General features: G+C 32.3%; 1 protein-coding gene across 1 annotated transcript in view; it reads left to right on the plus strand.

Moving 5' to 3' along the window:
* Window positions 1–1,551: 1,551 nt before the first annotated feature.
* The window catches only part of LOC129804339 (putative sodium-coupled neutral amino acid transporter 11), a 31,397-nt gene continuing 19,228 nt past the window's right edge, over window positions 1,552–13,720 (plus strand). Inside the window, exon 1 of the mRNA XM_055851552.1 lies at window positions 1,552–2,000. Coding sequence (XP_055707527.1) covers window positions 1,944–2,000 — 57 coding nt within the window. The 5' untranslated portion in view covers window positions 1,552–1,943. The remainder of the gene's footprint in view (window positions 2,001–13,720) is intronic.

Consider the following 13,720-nt stretch of genomic DNA (forward strand, 5'->3'; position numbering starts at 1 on the left):
AATTTGTGATAAGATTTCAGTTATATATTTACAACTAAAATCAATTAAATAAAATTATTTAAATTGCTTTTAACATTAAATTCACTAAGATTCTTTTCAATCTTAGTTTGTAATTCGAAATCTGATCTCGTCAGATGAGGCCCAAACTGCATAAAACACGTTAATATACGAATATCATATTCATTAAAAAACGATCTTTCCGATCATCAGCCTATTCAGCCATTACTCCGCAGTATAAACGTTTTTGGAAAAGAACGGATAGAGGTATTAACTTGCGGTCTTTGGAACAAACTGTCTTTATTTTTGCTTTGGAAATGTTTTAAGATAATACAATGAAATTTCAAAAACCAGTTGTTTGATTTCATCGTTTCAAGTGATAGTTAGGGTTAGGGCAACGTGTGCTATTTCGGGACACTTTTTACCACTTTCAAGTTTCAAACAGCTTAACGACTTCTCAAATTATTTTTTCTTTGTTGATATAATTTTTTTTCCTTATTCTGTCCAGAATAAGATTCTTACCGAAAAATCTTGAAAAATGCATAATTTTTTGAACAATATAGCAAAAAATGTAAAGAAGTAAGAATGATTTCGGAACATTTGGGTATTTCGGGACAAGCAAAAGTGGCTATTATGTAAATAAATTTCACTGTGAGACTGATTATTTACCTTTAAGTTGAAAGTCCAAACTTCACTCTTTTATAAAAAATGTTGTTTAAATTTCACTTGTAAAGGGGCTCAAATCGAAAAAACTCAGCACTGTTTCCGTTGACATTTGCAAAATTGACCGCATTAAAGATTTCGCAAAATGTGGAATGTGACACTCTCAATCCACTCGTATTTCGTAAAAATAATTTTTAAAAAAAATATCTATATTTTGTCCCGAAAACCACCTTGTCGAGAAATATCACATGTTACCCTACACGAATAACAGTAATGGCTTTTTCTTTATTGTTAAATATCTTGGAAACCTTTCTTCTTATTTTTTGCCATCACAAGAGTATTTTCAATAATAAATTTATAGGAGATATTGAAGAGGTCTGACCCAAGAATTTTCTACAAAACAATTTCACAATAACAACATTTTTATAACAATGTTTCTGTAGAAAATAAATTTAAAAAAAGTAGAACAGCATTTCATCTTTCTAAACTAGTTAATTCTAGACTAGTATCGTTATTCAATAGTCTATTTCGTTACTGAATAATCTCTATCTCAGACACCGATAATTCCGAAGTCATTGAATTATTCAAAAGTTCAGATAGATCTAGAAATTACCAAACATTCCGCCTCAGTAAATGAAACCATTCTGCATACAATTGCTATCTGAACTCAACACTAACTCTTTGATCTTTAATCTGTAGGGTTATCAACTCATTGATGATAGCGCAAGAGCGCCTAAAAATGAGAGAGAAAATATCTCAGAAGGGGTGGAAAATGCAAGAGAGAAGACACGTGGTTCGGACTATTGATTCGCCGATCAGTCTTGCGCCACATTTCCCCCCAAAAAAGGTCAGGCGAGAGATTGCAAAATTGGGGAGAAATTTATGCTTCTCAGTCACAGTCAGAAGCTCTTCCGTGCAGCACCTTCTCTGGCTGTTTTCGGTCACATTCCCCAAGTTGTGGGTGAAGTTCTCTGTGTTTTGTCCATATCTCTCCCCGCACAATTTTCATTTTCTCTGAACTTTTTTTTTGTGTGGTGTTTCCGTGGTTGAAGGTGAAGTGGTGTATCCTTCGAGTGCACTGTATAAAGTGAAGAAATTAACCCATTCACATACCATTGAAATCAATAATTTAGTTTTCAAAATTTGTGTTGCCTTTGCAAATATTCCCTAAAAAAAAAAGTTCATTTCGATTCTGTGGAAATTTCACGGATTGTTCTGTCCAGTGTGGGCGGAAGGAGGTGTAGGAGTCCAAGAAAGTCACAAACTTAGCCCATAAGGGTAATATGGAGCCAGAAAGACGAAATACTGCTACAGAATTCAGCTATATACTCCATAGACAGGTAAAAATTCAATGGTGATTTTCCACTGAAGAAGAATTCACACTTGAGTGCATCCTGACTGTTTCTATGTGCATAATTGTGTCACCAGCTGAAGGATACTTCGACGAACGAAAAGAACATTTTAGTATTCTGTGGGTGAAAGAATTTTCCTATGATACTTTGCGTTTGTGAAATTTTTGTGAAAACATTATTGTCATGAATAATGGAAATTTTTTCTGAATATAATCTAATAAAAAATTTAATGTTGAATTTCCATGAGTATTCCACTCTCTGGAATGCCGAAATCATCTCTCAAAAAGCATCACAATCAAATATACCTCATATAACATTATCCTATTTCCATTGTGTTCTGTTTTCTGTTTGAATGATGAAAAAGTAGATTGCATTTTAATACAAATAAGTTAACGAGTTAATGATTTTATTTAAAATTGATCAAAATCACGATAAGGGTGAGTGGAGATACTATACTGAACTAATATTACACAAAGTTCATTTTCTTTAGATAGTTTGGTTTACCTCAAACTAAACGATTATGCAATATCGATAGTTCCATTCTGAAGCTGTATCAAAATGGATTGTTTTAGATAAGACATTAAGTTATGAAATTCGTACTATACGTGTATAATTTTCTTTTCGAAAAACCCGAATACCGAGTTATAGGGTAAATTAAGCTAATTCAAAACCTGTTCCAAGTGGAAACTTTTCGCTACTCCAAATGGAAACATAATTTTTTCCATGATAAATACAGTACTATTACTATATTTATATATTTTCTATACCACAGTTTCATTATTTAGTTAATTTTTCTCCAAATAAAGCGAAAATCCATTCATATTCACAAATTTTAATTTGTTAATTTCTCAAAAAAAAATAAAATAAAAGTGTACCTTTTCACCATCGAATTTTTCATCGATCGACCATGTTTTTCAATGAAAAACACAATAAGGTGACTTTTATTTATTCGTTTTGTTTAACATTTATGTCATATTTCTGGATAATTTTGGTTAAATTAAATGCTACTCTTTATTGTTAACTGTACGTGAAGTTTTCAAATGAAATAATTACCTATTTCGTGAACAAAAAGGGTTTTCTGAAGTGTCTGCAAATGCTTCACTAGGAAACCCCGGAAATATATTTTTTTGGAGAGATTTTCTTATTGTTTTAGATGGGAAAGGAGAAAAGACCAAGAATAAGAATAAATTCTCCACTCAGGAGCGACTCAAAAAGGCTTTGGAAGCCTTTCGTCGCGGTTTCACTTACACTGTTTGTCTCCAATTAGGAACTTTCCTTTGTCTCCATTTGGATTAATGTGTTTCCAATAGAAGCATTTTACGCTCGCGTATTTTTCTTGTATTTAAGAAGTTTTCATATTATATCTAAAGAATTTTCACTAAACAGTAACATTCTAGAAGAGTCAAGAAGCAAATTTATGTACTTCTCTTCAGAAAAAATATGAACTTAGTAGCATCGAACAGACTGGGCCATTGCTCATTTAATCGATTTTCAAAGAAGCAATGGAGAAGTGATATGACCCCTTCATTGGTTTCGATTAGATAACTCACTGAGAACAGCGCCATCCAGTGTAAGTAAAATGTGCAAGGCGGGAAATATCTTAAGTTGTTCAAAACAATGTAGTTCACATTATTCACATGTATTTTATACTAAACTTTAATTTCACTAATGCCTAGACTCATTTTAAATACATTTCAGAAGTTTTCACAAGAGTTTTATGAATAAAATTTCCTTTGTTTTGATTTTTCCTGGCATCAGCTGATTTCGATGGTGGTCGATGAAATTTCGAACAGTGAATTTAAATAGAGAATGTTAACGGACTATGTGATATGGAATTGTCAAGAAAAAGCAATTGACCGGGCAATTGCTTTTTGCTTTTTATTCAAGGTATTTAAATTTGGCTAATTTTACTAAAATATCATTTTCTTTTTACAGAATATTGTCTCAGAGAACGGAAAAAGATCAAATTGATGCAAAAATTGGTTTGATGCCTCAATTTTTTGAATATTTTTTCCACGTGTAAAAAAGCAATGAAGGAGTAAAAAAGCAATGACCATGTAAAAAAGCCCAGTCTGTTCGATGTGAGTGTGTTGAATCTTCTGTCAAAGTTAAAGCGTCTGAAAATGGTTTTGAATTAGGACATTTACCCTAATTATATTATTTAGGGGCATAAAGAATATTAAAAAATTCGATAATTGTCAAAAGAAATAAAAGTTGGTTATCCTATGGATGGAGATTAATTCGGAGTGAACCAACTTTTTAACAATTAAGAGTGAGATTTTTGTCTCCTTTTTGTCAACGAGCAAAAAAACCTGCGGAAGTTGTCAAAGGACGACAGGAACTGGTCAACTCAGGGGATTCGTAAACCAACTTGTTGACCATAATTTTCAGCTTTAGTCAAAAAACGGCTAGGCGCCAAGATCAACCAAACTTTTGACGGTTTCCATTACCAGTGTTTCGGTTGTCTCCTTTGGAAGAGCCGCAAGAGCAAACCTTTTTTTTAACATTTCTTTATTCTACACCGTGACGGTTGCTGTTCCTCCGTACCAAAAATTCTTTAAATTTATTAGCTGATTGATTGTACAGTGAATTACCAGAGAATACCAATAGAAAATTAAAGCCAATTTACTATTTAGCATAGTTTATCACATATTTTTAATTGTATACCCGTAAACCCCATACAACGAAAGAGATATTACGTGAAATCCGTATGAAAGTATTAAAATAACACAAAAATCGACTGCATTTCTTTAGAGCTAATGTCAGCCCCCGCCTTTTTTATAAAGCACTAGGAGGAAATGGGATAGTATTAAACATAGGTTAATTGTAAAAACTGTGTTTTTTTTTAAATATTAGATTTCAGAGGACAGACCTATATGAATTTATAAACACTAGAGATCCCCGTTCAGTCAATAAGTGATCGACATAAAAATCAATGCTACTAGAGGAAAGTACTCTCCCTTGGAACGTTAATGGTTCATGCCTTCGAATAATGTGAATTTTCTTTTATTTTACCCAACGACTTATACATAATTATCACATAATTTTCAATCATTGATGATAAGTTAACTAATATTTAATAAAAATGTGTAAATCTCTTAGGAAAGTTAAAAGAAAATTCACATTATTCGAAGGCATGAACGTTCGAAGGGAGAGTACTTTCCCCTACTGTGTTTTACCTCTTGGTTCACCACTGCCCTAATTTACCCTATCTAAAGACTTTTTCACTAAAAATCATTAACTTTGTAACGTATCTCATTTCCGTTCTGCAATTGATTTTATAAAATTGCATCTAAATAAAAATTTCTAAGATTGATTATTTTATTCACTCTCTGGTTCATTACTGTTATCTAATGGGGTCTACACATTGAAAAATTTATGTCCATATTGAAGAGTTTTTTCTACATAAGCCTAGGCAAATTGCTTCAATATGGACATACATTTATCTAGTGTGTAGAGGTCATAACGAATTTGCATAATTGCAAATGCTTTCTAAGAGTTTTATAATAATAAGATATTTAAATGAATTCTATAAATTTTCTACCAATATTACCCTATAATATTAAGAGAAGAAGTTTATCGTTTGTCCATGAAAAAGTTTTCTGTATTCAACAAATTATTCTAATTTAAATTAACTCAGAATGCACATTTTGTGAAAGTTTGGCAAGGTCTTTTTTCGAAAATATGCAAAATCTTTCAGAAAGAAAACTTTCTAAACAAAAATTAAATATTTATTTTTACTGCTCGAATTCAAAGAGAGAGCAGTTATATTATTAACTTTTTTCAACTTTTCACTATCTCGAAGCTTAAACGGTCGAAGATATCAACTTCCGGTTTTCTGTGACCCTCATTAAAAAAAAACAATATCACCAGATGTTTTTTTTTCTTCCCCACCCTATTCATCCTCTCCAAAACCATGTGTTTTTTATATGTTTTGGAGGTGATCCAGGCGAACTTTCGTCCAAACATACCTGACCTAAAAAATCTTGGATTTTTGAAGTTCGAAAACTACCTCAGAGGTCCAATTTTTCAACCAATTTGGTTAAATTTGGATTTTTTGCAAAGGTTTTGAAATTAGTTAAATATCCGTAAACGACTTATCTTTTTCGTATTTACATTTGCTTGTTTGTCCGTTTGCTTGTAACTCATGACAGAACATTCTAGAATGATCATTTCTTTTTGATTTTGCAATGCTTTTGTGATTTATGAGTCAATTTAATCGCTAGTAGACCAATAAGCACTAAATACGAAAAACTAATTCATGATTCACGAACCATGCAAAAAAATTAATTTACTAATTTCAACTAATCGAAAAACTAATTCACGGACAGTTCTATCTCGTGAGATCAATCATTCCGCAAAGCTGGGACGCTTTGCCATCTCTTTTCCGACTATTTTTGAAAATTATAAATCTACTGGCAAAATAACTCCATATGAATAGAGCCCCTGGCCACCCCCTGGGAAAAATGATTTTTCCAGATTGTAGTAGTAAAAAATAGGTTTTTTCATAATTTTAAAATTTAAATCCGCTATGCGCGCAGTGAGCCACTTTCAAACAATATAAAAAACAAATTAATAATATATTTTATCGTAGTCTATCTCAGAAATTTTATATTCTCCGGTTTTTTTTTTTTAAATAGTCCATTATTTTAAAAAATAATGGACAAACAAATCTCCCGATACCATTAATAAGAAGAATGATGTTGCAGTACGAGTGAGTGAAAAAAACTAAAGTGATTCTGTTAAAATTTAAAGAAATTTGGTGAAATAAATTGTTCTGTAGTCACACTGAAGAAGGTGCAGTGCATAGCGTACTGAAAGCTCTGGGAAGAAAAACTTTTTTACTTATGCACTGAAATCTCCTATCTAACGATCATCGGATTATCATTTTGGTAATATTAGCATCGAACAGACTGGGCCATTGCTCTTTTAATCGATTTTCAAAGAAGCAATGGAGAAGTGAATATGACACCTTCATTGTTTTCGATTAAATAACTAACTGAGAACAGCGCCATCTAGTGTAAGTAAAATGTCCAAGGCGGGAAATATTTTCAGTTGTTCAAAACAATATAATTCACATTATTCACATGTATTTTATACTAAACTTTAATTTCACTAAGCCTAGACTCATTTTAAATGTATTTCAAAAGTTTTCACAAGAGTTTTATGAGTAAAATATTCTTTGTTTTGATTTTTCCTGGCATCAGCTGATTTCGATGGTGGTCGATGAAATTTCGAACAGTGAATTCAAATAGAGAATGTTAACGGACTATGTAATATGGAACTGTCAAGAAAAGAGCAATTGACCGGGCAATTGCTTTTTGCTTTTTGTTCAAGATATTTAAATTTGGCTAATTTTACTAAAATATCATTTTCTTATTAAAGAATATTGTCTCAGAGAACGGAAAAAGATCAAATTGATGCAAAAATTGGTTTGATGCTGCAATTTTTTGAATATTTTTTCCACGTGTAAAAAAGCAATGAAGGAGTAAAAAAGCAATGACCATGTAAAAAAGCCCAGTCTGTTCGATGTGATTAGCATCGAACAGACTGGGCCATTGCTCTTTTAATCGATTTTCAAAGAAGCAATGGAGAAGTGATATGACACCTTCATTTTTTTCGATTAGATAACTCACTGAGAACAGCGCCATCTAGTGTAAGTAAAATGTCCAAGGCGGGAAATATTTTCAGTTGTTCAAAACAATGTAATTCACATTATTCATATGTATTTTATACTAAACTTTAATTTCACTAAGCCTAGACTCATTTTAAATGTATTTCAAAAGTTTTCACAAGAGTTTTATGAGTAAAATTTCCTTTGTTTTGATTTTTCCTGGCATCAGCTGATTTCGATGGTGGTCGATGAAATTTCGAACAGTGAATTTAAATAGAGAATGTTAACGGACTATGTGATATGGAATTGTCAAGAAAAAGCAATTGACCGGGCAATTGCTTTTTGCTCTTTGTTCAAGGTATTTAAATTTGGCTAATTTTACTAAAATATCATTTTCTTTTTACAGAATATTGTCTCAGAGAACGGAAAAAGATCAAATTGGCGCAAAAATTGGTTTGATGCCGCAATTTTTTGAATATTTTTTCCACGTGTAAAAAAGCAATGAAGAAGTAAAAAAGCAATGACCATGTAAAAAAGCCCAGTCTGTTCGATGTGATTATGGCTAGTATTACACAATCTCTAAATTTGTACTTAAAGTTATCAAAATAGAGCAATAAATAATAAGTGGAATAGAATCTTGACTAAATCTGTCCACATAGGAGAGATCCTGCATGTTTGAGACGCGGGTAGTTTGAGACTCGGTGGATTATTCTTTGATTATTTAAACAAATGTGACAAAAATACTAATCGAGTTATTTCAAAAAAGTCTACACTAGTTAGTACTACTAAGTATTATACAAAATTTCAAGTGTCAAAGTCAAAATACAAAAAAAAATATCTCAAACATGCAAGACCTCCCCTACTATTTTTCCTTTCTGCGGCTTCAGAAATTAGGGTACCAGAGGCAAAATGTGTCAGATTAAAAAAAATTAAAATTCGACATTTTCTAAGAGCAAAAGGATTGATGTTTTAAAAATTTTATCATATTTAGGGGGAACTGGGGCAGTAGTAAACTGGGGTAGTTGTAAACACTGTGATTTTTTTCATTAATTTTAAGACTCCAGAGGATAAAACCCATAAGCATTCATAGATACCATGGGGATGTATGTCCACAGATGAATTGGTCAATAAAATCCTAATACTTTAAAAATAAAAATCATTTTTCCAGAAAATGTTGATATTTCGATTATTTTGATCATTTGGATTTCCACCTGGAAATTAAAAACTGTGTAAAATAATCGAAATGTAGCAATACCAGTTCTTTCCTACATCTTTTAGGATTATATTCATGCATTTACTAGAGAAATTGAGATTCACATTATTTCAAAAGAATTAATAATTGGTCAGAAAACAGCATTTGGGGTAGATGTAAACAGGCAATTTCAATTACACAAAATGAGTAGGTAAAAGAGCGGGAAATTGACCTTCATGCGAAATATCTATAATTCATAGATTACGAAAAAAATTGGTGGCACTGGGTTCAATAAAAAGTCACATGATGTCAAAATATGGGGAAAATCCATTGAAAAATGTCTTTGATATGTATGCTTTTAGTTTTTTTTGCTATTTTAATTATTCTTTGTAAAAAGTGTCATGATTTTTTGAAAAATATATAGTTTTTATATATCTTTTAAGTAATTAAAATAATCGAAAGTGGTGCAAAGTTAATTTCAAGGGTGGAAAAAAGGGTGTTTACATCCTCCCCAGAAAGTGTTTACTTCTACCCCAGGTATTTTGTGAAAAGAGAAAAATGTACAATGACACAAATTTTATTTTTATGGAAAACTTAATTGTTTTCCAGCATCCGCATTACCCTCGACAAATTGCCTATACCCAAGGGTAAAACATGAACTAAGAAATATTTTCCAAAAAATCACGGTGTCCTTGGAAAATCATCTCAAATTCGCATCTATCGAAAATGGTTACATGTGCCCCAGTCTCCCCTACATAGCGTTTTATGAAACTCCAAAAATAACTTACTGACCTAAATGGTCCCCTTGTTTTCACGGATTTAAAGAAGGAATAAAAAATAATTCTTAACCCTCTTCTTTAGAATAGTTTTCTTACAGAAGATAGTAAAATTGTTTGACTTATATTCTAAAATTTAATCTTAATGGCTTCTGCACACCTTTTAGATCAGGAAAATTCCATAAAACCTAAATTCACATCCCTTTTACCTTAAAAAATTCGCATATGTCTATCTTACTCTTTCACACTCTTCTTCTTTTTTTTGAACGTCACACCAAAGTAAATTTAGTTCAGTCCAATTTTGAATCCGAAAGAGTAAAATGGACTTACGCAAATCTTTTTAGAAAGAAAAGGATGCGAATTTTGATTTCATGAAATTGTATCGATTTAAAGGTGTGCCGGAGGCATAAGCGAACATTTCTAGTGTGTTTTGGATCGCTGAAGTCGAATATGCTGTCCGTTTTAGGATTGTCACAAGAGCTTTCCATTCTCAAAATTTTTTTATCAAGAATAACTTACTTGAGGTAAAATGTACTCATGAATTTGTCTTCATGTTCGTCTTTTTTGCCTTTCCTGAACCAGAGAATATTTTTTTGGTCGATGGCTTTTCGAAAATCGAACATATTGCCCAAAACTTATTAACGTGCCTCCACTGAGAGAAATCCGAAAAAGTTAAAAGAACATTCCGGAAATGTTAATTTTACCCTGCATTATTGATCCGAAATCGGTGTAAATATTACCCTTTTTAGGTGTATTGGGGTAAAAGTTACCCTTTTTCATGTTAATTTTACCCTTAAAAAGGTGTAAAGTTAACATTAAAAAATGTTGATATATTTTTACACCTAAAAATGTTAAAGTTACGAGGAAAAAATTTAATCGCACCCTCTTTTTTTTCTCAGTGTCCCTTTTTCATTTTGTTTTAATATTCTTTAAAATTATATAATTTCTCTCAAGATTGCTTTCACCTACGTTTTTTCCAATTTTTACGTTAGATATTATATTAGTCGAATGGTTTTTATTTTTAGGAGTCAAAGAATTTATCACAGTAATTCTTCCCAAATAACAACACGACTACCAGAATCATTCATTTATTGAATAAAATTCAATTTGAATTATAAATTCAACATGTATATCACTAATATGTGCGATAACTGTCCATCATGACCAAACTCACATATGAAATATTAAAAATTAATTGCCGTGATATATAGAACTTCAAACTATTATATATAATTTTATTGACCTATTTTTCACTACATCAATAAATATAAATTTTTGTACATTTTGATCATATCGAAAAGTTATTTAAAAGTTTTTAAGCAATATCTCTATGCAGTACAGTGTCTGTATTATTATTTAAACGCCTTGCTAAGACATTTAACTGGATTAAAGTGAAAAGTGCCAGCGGGCAAAATTAATTTCATATAAAGTGAATTCACTCTGGAACAATCAATCATGCACTTTGGTTATGCTTCAATTTACCGTGAGGTAATAAATTTTCCAATGAAAACACTATTTCCAAAGGGTTTTGCACAACACGGAAACCCATCCTTGAGAGTGTCTCGCATACAAAATTGGAGTTGAGTTTAAATTTTTCATAATGCATCCCCAAGAGGAAAATACGAATATCCTATTCGAACAACTCCTTATAAGCACACTTTTGTGTCCAAAAATAGTTGTATGAAGTATTGGAGTGCACATTTCCATTATTAATTCCAGCAATCTTCAGAAATTCTAATTTACTACTTCGCCTTTTTTGTGAATTTAACAAAATTGAGTTAGTTGAAAAAGTTTTGCAAATTTGTTAAAAGGCACAAGAAATGCTTATTTATATACAATGTTTCACGCAACTAATTTCATGCAACTGATAATCAATTTTTTGAGGAGATCGTGTCCTATCATTTTGAGAAACTGGTACTAAAGTACACAATCTCATACTTTACCAAATATTCTATTGTATTGTTTGAGATAATGTGTGGAATTGTTGTTTTAATTCCCATTTTGGGCTTTAGGTCGTGACAAACACCACATGGGAAGTGAATAATTTTGCTCAAAAAGCGCACTATTATCTCTCAAGGGAAAATCCTACAAATTCTCCCACTAGTTGATGGCTGTTACGTCATTCCTTCACTTTTACCCTTTTGCAGACATCAACTCAACCATCTACAAAATCCTACACAGACTACAGGTGTTGACTTAAGTGTGACCACACTTCAGAATTAAAACAGACCCACTGACAAGGTGTTTGTAATGAAACAGGGAATGAAATTTTCCCAAGAGAAATACATATCATAAAATGGAAGCAGAGTTGAAGCTTTCACAATATAGTTACAAAAGGGGTAGAAAGGATGATTTGAACCGACTCATAAATCACTTAACAGATCGCCCAAAATACCTCAAGAGTAATACAATCAATTTTTAGATAAAAATAGATTATCCGTAAATAACCGATCAATAATTGTAAAATATGCACACTGATGACTGGGGTCCATCAGAGACCGCATATATACACTGAGAAAAAAAGAGGGTGCGATTAACTTTTTTTCCTCATAACTTTTACACTTTTTAGGTGTAAAAATATATCAACATTTTTGAATGTTAATTTTACACCTTTTTAAGGCTAAAATTAACATGAAAAAGGGTAACATTAACCCCCAATACACCTAAAAAGGGTAATATTTCCACCGATTTTGGATCAATACTGCAGGGTAAAATTAACATTTCCGGAATGTTATTTTAACTTTTTCGGATTTTTCTCACTCAGTGTATATATTTTTCATTCATTTTTTTCTGCAAAATACTTTAAATTGAATTCGTTTCTAACATATTTTTGCAATTTTTCGACACTGCAACATCTTTTTCAAATTTCAATTGAGGAAAAGCCAGTTTTTATGATTTTTAGCCATATCAAACCGTTAAGGTTAGTTGTCTTAATTTACCGTTTCTTTCTACAAATGTTGTTGTATGAAAGTGATAAAATCAACTCGTGGTTCAATTCTTTCAAATGTAGAAAAGGGCTAAAGACTTGCTCTTAAGTCTGAAAATATTAGTATTCGCGAGATTGCGTGGATATTAGGTCGCAGTTTGTGTGTTGTGCAAAATTTCTTGAAAACCCCGACGTTTATGATACCAAAAAGAACCACGGAAAGAAAAGGAACCTTTCTGAACGTAATGAACGACGTATAATTCGTTTAACGTCCAACAATACTCGAAGCGTGAATTTAAATCGAAATTCTAATATCGTGAGGGTTGTGATGAAGCGAGTGCCTTGTTCGAGAAGCACGGATAGAATTTGCGCGAAGTAATATGCAAAGAGATTGGACTAATTGTTCACTTTCATACATTTTAACAAATCACGACTAATGGTACAGGTAATTAGGTGAGATTCTTAACAATCTCACCTACTATAATCCTAACAAAATTTCATGTCGTCCGATCGACCTCAAACTTGGCCAAAATGTGTTTCGCCACTTCCTGATCACGAATATATATGTGGCTATTTTACGTTCCCGGCCGGCCGGCCGGCCGGCCGCTCTTTGGAGCTTAATAGCTCCTAAACTAAAAAAGATATCGACTTGCGGTTTTCGGCAAAGGTTATATATCGGGTGAAAATTGCAACTTGGTGCATTGACCCCCCACCCCCCACCCCTCCTACCGCCATTTTGAAGACCCCCCTTTTTTTGTTTTCTCAATAGCTCCGCCCCTATGGCATCGAGCGGGCTCAAATTTTAGTATGTTATAGCTGGGCCTTAGAGCTTTCCATCAATACCAAACTTAAGGTCCCCCGACCCCCCTGACCCGAGCTATAAGGGTCCAAAAAAAATTTCTTAAAATGGCCATAACTCCGGTTCTAATTGTCAGAATTTAAAAAGTGAGGGCTTTTTGGAAAGCTCTCGTGAAATGCCACTTCTCCTTCTAACATCGCAAGTTCATAAAACCACCGCTAGGGGCGCTATTATTAAAAAGAAAATTTTTAAATCTTATAAGTTAAATAACTCAAAAATTCCATTGTGCATCGGGCTGAAATTTTAGTATGTTGTAGCCGTTGATTATACCTATCAAACAAAAAAAACCTTAAGTCGATCCATAACCTCTGACCCGAGCTATAAGGGGTCAAAGTTCGAAC

The sequence above is a fragment of the Phlebotomus papatasi genome, chromosome 2, assembly GCF_024763615.1.
Source record: "Phlebotomus papatasi isolate M1 chromosome 2, Ppap_2.1, whole genome shotgun sequence".
Taxonomy (NCBI): Eukaryota; Metazoa; Arthropoda; class Insecta; order Diptera; family Psychodidae; genus Phlebotomus; species Phlebotomus papatasi.